Source organism: Condylostylus longicornis, unplaced genomic scaffold (genome assembly GCF_029603195.1).
Source record: "Condylostylus longicornis isolate FDR11 unplaced genomic scaffold, ASM2960319v2 ptg000003l, whole genome shotgun sequence".
Taxonomy (NCBI): domain Eukaryota; kingdom Metazoa; phylum Arthropoda; class Insecta; order Diptera; family Dolichopodidae; genus Condylostylus; species Condylostylus longicornis.
Window position 1 is genome coordinate 2468513 of NW_026577972.1, and position 8981 is coordinate 2477493.

The 8981-nt window shown below is 27.8% G+C and overlaps 1 protein-coding gene across 1 annotated transcript; it reads left to right on the top strand.

Moving 5' to 3' along the window:
- Window positions 1-1058: 1058 nt before the first annotated feature.
- Window positions 1059-4877, top strand: LOC129607299 (uncharacterized). Its single transcript, XM_055518204.1, has 3 exons — window positions 1059-1087; window positions 1157-1625; window positions 4845-4877. The coding sequence occupies exons 1-3, from the start codon at window positions 1059-1061 to the stop codon at window positions 4875-4877; spliced, it is 531 nt and encodes a 176-aa protein (XP_055374179.1).
- Window positions 4878-8981: the final 4104 nt, after the last annotated feature.

Genomic DNA, 8981 nt, shown 5'->3' on the forward strand with positions numbered 1-8981 from the left:
ATACTTATATGATTAGAATAAAAAGAAATTTGTACATAGAAATTTTTTTTTTTATAAATTTTGTATTTATAAAATTTCTTATACATATTTGCATTTCTCATATTTCTTATATTTATATTCTTATATTTCTTATATTTCTTATTTTTATGGATATAAAAAAATTATATGTTCACGAATGAATAAAAGAGGTGGTGGTGCAGGAATATTTGTGCACCATAAACTAAACTTTAAAAGTGAAAAAACGTTTTGCGACAATTTCACCAGCTTAATAAATATAAATTTGTACTCAAGCCATAACATAAAATATAATACATATATCTATTGTATATCGTCCACCTGTTAAAGATAATCATCACATAAATGATTTTTTTAAACTATTTGACACGCACTTAGATTCACTAAGTAATAAAACAGCTGTTATTATCGGCGATTTTAATTTTAACTTATTAGATAGGAATAATGAAAATGTAAAAAATTATAAAAGTATAATAAAATCAAACGCATTCCTTATATGTATGTAACAAAATAATAACACGACCGATATCCAACACGTGCTTAGACCATAATACTAACTATAATTCTATCAATGACGAAATTAACATTACTCAATTAAATTATGATATCTCTGACCACAAATTAATATTTATCGAAAATAAGTGCTACAAGACTAAGAGTTGTAACAAAAACATTGAAACAAAAAAAGTAGTTGAGAGAATTAATTATGACTTATTAAGAGAGCATTTACTTAACGAAGAAATTTACCGTTTAAACTACAAACTTACCACAGATGATAAATGCAACATGTTGACAAAAAAAATTAATGAGGCTGTAGTGAAATCAATCACTACTGAGGTTATAGATTTAATTAAAAAGAAAAACTAGTGGCATAATAAATTGACTTTAAACTACGAGGACAAATACATAAAAACCAAATATAAATACTGGTTAAACAGATTAACTAATTTGAAAAGAAGGAAGAAAACAAAATTCTATGAAAGTAAATTTGAGTCCTGTAAAAATGATGCAAAAAAAACTGGAAAAATATTAAAAATATAATAATGCCGAATAAGAAAGATGTAGACAACATGTTTTTTAGTGATTGTATCACTGAAAAAAAAAAAATTGAAAAATTAAATGCATTTAATGAATATTACAGCACTATAGGTGAAGTTCTATCTGCAAAAATAAAGCACAACGTATTTTTTTTAAAGATAGAAACAAATGCTAGATTCAAATTTGAAAAAGTAACATTAAGTGACACATATCAATGCATAAAAAGTTTAAAAAATACGAATTCTGCTGGTGCAGATAATATAAACTCAAAAATTTTAAAAGAATCTATAAATGAATTGGTACACTACATTAGAGACTTGATTAACACGTCTTTTGAACTTGTAACATTTCCCAAAGCAAGTAAGAATTGTAAAATTGTGCCGATATATAAAAAGGGTGATGTAAGTGATATTGACAACTTCAGACCCATATCTGTATCATCAGTTATAATCAGTAAAAGACAATACGCATTTAGGGAAAATTCTAATATAAATACCACTTTGTTTGATGTAATTTCTTATATAGAGCAACAAATATGTGAAAAAAAGAAAATTGGTGTTATGTTTTTCGATGTAAATAAAGTTGGGTCAAACCAATGGTTTGTATTGTAGCACTTTTCCCTTCAACAAGTGAAAATACTCCTTTTAAAAACAGTCTATGTATATCCACCACACTATAAAAATTATTTTCATTTATAAACGAAACTATTTCTAGGATTGCATATATTTAGGATGAACCATTTATGCAGTCCTTGAAATAAAGCAAAAATTAATATAAACAGGGGTTAGCATAATGCTCTATTTTAAGGGTTAATTGTGTGAGTTAAGAAATATAATTATATTTTTTAATGTCATGGAATTTACCGTTAACTTTCTGCGTTTATAGAAATTTGAAAAAGCTTGCGGTTTCAGAAATATAAGGTGTCAAAAATGCAAATTTTACAAATTTCAAGAGGCGACAACTTGAAAGGGGGTGGAGATGGAAAAAACTTTTCTTCTAAGGAAATGAACTACTTGTTAATGTCTAAAAGTCCCTATAATTTCAAGCTTCTACAGGCTGGGGTCTAGAAGAAAAACGACATCAAAAATTTGAAAAAAAAGGACTGTAGATAACGGTAAATTTAAACGGCCATTTTGTTTTTCTAAAGTTTAACTATAGTATACCGCGGTAGGGGAAGCAAGCCACTGACTTTCTACGTTTGCAAAATTTCAAAAATGCTTATGGTTTCATTGCAACAAATAGTTAAAATAGGCCATTTTTAGTGCTTTGGGGGGGAATAACTTCTAGAGGGGGGGAGATAGGTAAAAATTTTGTTCTACAAAAATAACTTCCTAGTAAAGATCTATGCACGTATTAAATTTCAGCTTTCTATCTTTAAGAATGTAGAAGTTTTGTAAACAGACACACGGACAGACGGACGGACGGACGGACGGACGGACAGACGGACAGAGTGAAACTAATAAGCACTTTTTTTCAAAAAATTTTTGGAAAAGTGCTAAAAAGGCGTTTGATACGGTTGACAGAAATATACTATTAAAAGTTTTGCAAAGTTATGGTATATTAGGATCAGCTTACAACTGGCTTAAAAGCTACTTTCAAGGAAGGACCCAATTCACTGAACAAAAAAAAAATCAGTTCTAGAGGGAATTATGTGAATTGTGGTATAGTACAGGGTAGTTCACTAGGGCCAACTTTGTTTCTTTGTTATATAAATGAAATTGCAAACTTAAAACTGTACGGGAAAATATTTTTGTATGCAGACGACCTACTAATATTTAGCGAATAGCTTTAAAAATATGGAATATGAAATAAATTATGATAATAAAATAATATACAAGATATTCTGTAAGTACAAATTTACAATAAGTATAGACAAAACCAAATACATGCTACTAAAAAATAATAAAGTTGGGTCAAACCAATGGTTTGTATTGTAGTACTTTTCCCTTCAACAAGTGAAAATTCTGCTTTTTAATACAGTCTATGTATACCTATCACACTATTAAAATTATTTTCATTCATATATAAAACTATTCCTAGGATTCCATATATTTAGGATGAACGATTTATGCAGTCTTAAATGAATGAAATGAAATAAAGCAAAAATTAATATAAAGTGGGGTAAACATAATATGCTCGATTTTAAGGTTTAATTATGTGAGTTAAGAAAAATAATTATTTTTCTTAATGTCATGGAATTTACCGTTAACTTTTTGCGTTTATAAAAATTTGAAAAAGCTTGCGGTTTCAGAAATATAGGGTGTCAAAAATTGAAATTTTACAAATTTCAAAGGGTGATAACGTGAGAGGGGGTGGAGATGGAAAAAAATTTTCTTCTGACGAAATAAACTATTTGTTAATGTCTAAAAGCCCCTAAAATTTCAAACTTCTACAAGCTGGAGTCTAGAACAAAAACGACATCAAAAATTTGGAAAAAAAGGACTTTAGATAACGGTAAATTTTAACGACCATTTTGTTTTTCTAAAGTTTAATTATAGTATACCGCGCTAGTGGAAGCAAGCCGCTGCCTTTCTGCGTTTACAAAATTTCAAAAATGCTTATGGTTTCATTGCAACAAATAGTTAAAAACGGCCATTTTTAGGGTTTTGGGGCGGTATAACTTCTAGAGGGGGGAGATAGGTAAAAATTTTGTTCTAAGGAAGTAAGTTTCTAGTAAAGATCTATGTACATATAAAATTTCAGCTTTCTATCTTCAAGAGTGTAAAAGTTTTGTAAGCAAAAAAAGTGTCCACGGATGGACGGACGGACGGACGGACAGACAGAGTGAAACTAATAAGCACTTTTTTTCAAAAAATTTTTGTGCTAAAATAAAGAAAATATTAATTTAATATTCAATGATAATAAAATTGAAACAGTAACGACATATAAGTATCTCGGTATAACCTTAGATAGCAAACTCACCTGGAATCATCATACTGATGAATTAATGAAAACTTGTAGGAGAGTAGCAGGCATTTTTCGGAAAATATCTGGCCTTATCCCCGAAAAACAAAGAAGAGCACTATATTATAGTTTATTTCATAGTTATATAGCATATGCCATATTAATATGGGGAAATACGAGTAATAAAAATTTGAACAAAATCCAAAAATTGCAAAGTAAAGCTATAAAAAACCTATATGGACTTGAAATAAGAACACCAACTAATAATATATACGCAAATTATAACATTTTAAATATAAGACAACAGCTAAAAGCAAACCAGATTCAACACATACATAAAATAAAACACGGAAGTATATTATCAAATATTAGCTTCACACAAGGAATAATAATGCATCAACACAACACAAGAACAGCAAACGACATAAGAACTGGCAGAATTGGGTCAAGTAACGTTTTCAACATTGCTGTTCGGGGATTTAACAATATTCCTGAATGGCTCCGATATGCATACACAAATACGTTAAAAAGGAATATAAACAAATTAGTTTGAACCAAAACCGACTTCAAGAACATTTTCTGCCAACTTCAAGAACATTTTCTGATAATTGAGTCTATCTAATATTTATAATATTTATTGTATGCTAAATGATAATTAAAAAATAATTTAAAGATGCGCTAGAAAACATTTTACCTATTTTTTTTTAATTTCTTTTTATATTTAAATGTTTGAACATATTACTAACAACAAAAAACATATTATTACAATTTTGAGATTATCTGCTAAATAAATAAGAGTCACTATTATGTTTTATTAGAGTTTTTATTAGTACGAGTAGTAGGAGAAGTTTTCTACAAAAAATATAACTTTTCTAAATATTTTGAAGATGAATCAAAATGACGATTTTAATAACATGTAATGAAAAATTTTTTGTAAATATTCCTATATAAAAAATAATTTTAGCTACAATGAACTTACCGTTTACCTTATTAATAGGAGATATTATCATTTTATTTGATAAAAATTCCTACAACTATTAGGAATTTGTGATACTTATTTTTATTCTGGTCGTTAATAAAATAACCAATTATGTAGACTAATTTGGAGATATTACTATAAAAACATATAAACGTTCTTGTTCAAATATGAACTTCTAATATATTTATAAGAAAATTATTGTAAATAATCTTATAAATATAAGGATTTTCATTTGTTAAAATATATTATTTGAAGCAAACTTACTACTATATAGTGAGATAGATTATTATTTTACCAAGTAAGAAAAATTACCAAGTGAGTAAATTGATATTGCTATTGTCAAGGTTCAGAAAGAAATAGGCAATTGTCTCAAAAATATAGTAATTTGGCTCAAAATATTGGAAAATTTCCAAAAAAAGGGCTCTTATAAAAATGGGAAAATTTATTATCGACTTTTTTCTCAGTGACTTTTTCTTAAATCAATTCAATTAGTTCACAGTTTGACTTGAAAATTATAATACTCGTACTAATTATAATTTTCAAGTCAAACTGTGACTGTCGGAAAATGCACACAAGAATTTACTTCATACATTTGAAAATTCATTTAAAATTTAATTTTTTCGGTAAAATTTAATTATTTACACTGGAATATTAAGAAAATTCGAGCTTCATATAGAAAGAATTTTTTTTTTCACGAGTAGATTATTGAAAACTAATAAATTTATTGATAATTTAAATATTTTTTCACATTGATTAGCGGAAAGTTTCACTAGCGGAAAATTGCTATTATTCTTATTTTTCGCGGTAATACTCGTATACATGATACAATATTTGTATGTATGTATGTAAATAACCAAAAATGAATTGCGGAAAGTGTGAAGGAGCATTGATGACTGGTTCTAAAGTTAAATGCAGTGGGATTTGTGGAAGATCTTTTCATCCAACTCGCTATAATTTGGCGGCTTATGATGTCAGATTAGTGATCGAAAAACCTCATATTACTTTTCAATCTGATGAATGGTTGCATTTTAAAAATTACTTCTACCAAAAGATGGATAATCTGGAAAATATAATGAATGATATTAAAGAAGGTAACAAGAAACTGATTAAGACTGATGAAAATGTTAAAAAGATAGTTGGTAATTTAAACGTAAGTGCAAGTAATGTTGGTGATAAAAAGTTTTCTTACGCTGATATTGTAAAGAAAGATCCAGTTGTGTTAGTCAAACCAAAAAAAAATCAAACATCTGATAAAACGAAAACACAATTGAAACGTCATATCGACCCTATAAACCTAAATATTAATGGAATGTCAGAAAAGAGAAATGGCACTATCGCAGTACTTTGTAACGATGTCAGTGAAATGTTTAAAAAACCAAGTAGAAAGCAAATTAAAAGAATATGATGTAGTTATTCCAAAAGAAAGAAAACCAAAAATACTTGTAGTTGGAATATCTGAAGACTATAATGAAAATGAGCTAAAAACAAAAATAATTTCTCAAAATAATTTTGTAGAGAAAAATGGAATTAGAGTTGTAAGATCGTACAAAACGAAAAATGGTAGATTCAATGTTATTGTTGAAGTTAATATAGCTGATTTCAAAAAGTTAATGCTAATAGGGAAAATAAAAGTTGGTTGGAATATATGTGAAATTTACGAAAGTTACGATGTTAAGCGATGTTTAAAATGTTTGGCGTACAACCATACGATTAAAACAAGTTCAGCAAAAAATATTGCGTGCATTAAGTGTGGAGGTGACCATAAAGCTGAGAGCTGTACCACAAATATGATCAAATGTATAAATTGTATTAGAGCTAATAGCACAAATCATGCCCTTTTCTAATTAGGAAAATCAAAATTGAGAAACAGAAAAATTTTCAGCTTATAACCAAAAAAACAAGCGATCGTTAAACTGTATATATCTAAATATAGATGGCGTTTCAGGAAACTTGTCATCATTAGAATACATGAATAGCAACAATTCTTTTGATTTACTATTATTAAGTGAAACACATTTAACAGAGGAAATTGGAGATGCTGAAATTTCTTTGGATGGTTATAATTTATTCCGTTGCGCTTCTCACTCAAGACACACAGGCGGTGTAATGATTTACGTCAAAAATTCTATTAAAATTTATAATGAAAAAAAATATGTGTTCAATAATAAGCTTTGGATTTAACAAATTAAAATTAAGTTGAATGGAGAATTTTGGTTTTTTACAATTTTGTACAAATCACCCTCTCAATTTAGCATTGCTGAGTTTTCTGAAGAATTGAAAAATTGGTTTGAGGATCGTTGTATAACATCGAATAAAAATATAATTTGTGCCTATTTAAAATCAATGTGGAAATCGATAAAACTGTATGTTACGAAAAGCAATACAAATGAAACAATTGATGAGCTACATGTAAATAATGAAGTCATAAGTGGAACTCCTTTCATAGCCAGTGAATTGAACCAATTTGTTGTAAATAGTATTATTGAAATTAGGAATAATATCACTTTTGTAGAATATCAAAACTTAATTCGAGAAAGAAGAAGCAGATTTTGATTTAAAGAGGTAATCAAAGAAGAATTGTTTGAGATTGTAAAAAAGATGAATGAAAAAACGGATTTTTTGGGTTTTAATAAGAAAATCATTTTAGAATTATGTAGTACATTTGGAGATGGTATTGTACATATTATTAATTACAAGGTTTTTTTCCTTTAATCTGCAGAAAAACAATTATCCGTCCAATTCCGAAAAAGCAAGGGCCAAAAACACCAGAAGATTGTAGACCAATTAATATGATTCCATTGAATGAAAAAATTCTTGAGAAAGTTGTCTATCTTCAATTAGAAAATTATCTTAGCGAAAACGACATTTTGTGTGATGAGCAAAATGGTTTTCGTGGTTTACATTCATGCGAATTGGCATTAAACATGGTGGTATACGACATGGTGGTATAGTCATTTTAGCTGTTTTTTTTAGATTTTAAGAGAGCATTTGAGACGGTAAAAAGAGAAATATTGCTTAGAAAATTGGAAATGTATGGTATCTGTGATAATGAACTGAACTGGTTCAAAAGTTTTCTCGAAAACAGAAAGCAAAAAACTTCAATTAACTATAACTATTCAGATAGTATTTTTATCAATGATGGAGTTCCACAAGGTGCAATATTAGGTGTATTATGTTTTTTGTTGTATATAAATGATATTAAATTGAGTGTCCAGTCTTGTAAAATAGTCCTGTTTGCCGATGATGTCCTTATTTATATTGTTGAACGAAGTGTTGAAGAATGTTGTAGTAAAATGAATGGTGATTTAAATAACTTATTTGCCTGACTATGTATGAACAAATTGTATTTAAATTTTAATAAAACGAAATGTATGGTAATGAATGATAGAACACAAACTTTATTTAACGTTAAGATTGGTAATACATCTGTTGAAAGAGTCAGTTCAATCAATACTTAGGTGTTATAATAGATGATAAACTCGCATTTGACAAGCATGCAGATTACATTACCAACAAAATAGCGCAAAAAATCGGATACTTAGCTAGAATAAGGAGTCAACTAACTCTAAAGTGCGCTGTAACAATTTATAATAACAATTTTGCCTTATTTGGATTTTTGTGCATCTATTTTATTTTTAAGCAACAAAGGAAAAAAGATAAGCTGCAAGTTCTTCAGAATAAAGCAATGCTGAATAATTTTAAAACCAGTCTTGTAAAATTTTTATTACGTAACGAAATCTAATTTTTAGTCTTTCTTTTTTTGAACTTATACAGCAATCCCTCCTATAACGTAATTTTTGGGACCGAAAAATTTTTACGTTAAGCGAAATTACACTATAGGAGGTCCAACTAAACTAATATGACTAATATGTATGTACATACATATGTATGTACTTGATATTTGCCTAAACTAGTAAGTTGGTAAAGAAAGAAATTTAAATGAAAAAAAATAGATTATTGCATATTAAATTATTTCAAAATTACGTAAAACGAGGTAAAAATTACATTAAGTGAAAGTAGGTAGGAAAAATAAAATTTACATATA

Excerpts from the sequence above, each read along its gene's own strand:
- LOC129607299 (XM_055518204.1), top strand. The coding sequence starts at position 1,059 with ATGCCGAATAAGAAAGATGTAGACAACAT. Across the intron at positions 1,088-1,156 it reads AAGAAAGATGTAGACAACAT|CACTATAGGTGAAGTTCTAT; the intron begins GTTTTTTAGTGA and ends TGAATATTACAG. Across the intron at positions 1,626-4,844 it reads TTGGTGTTATGTTTTTCGAT|ATGAATCAAAATGACGATTT; the intron begins GTAAATAAAGTT and ends AATATTTTGAAG.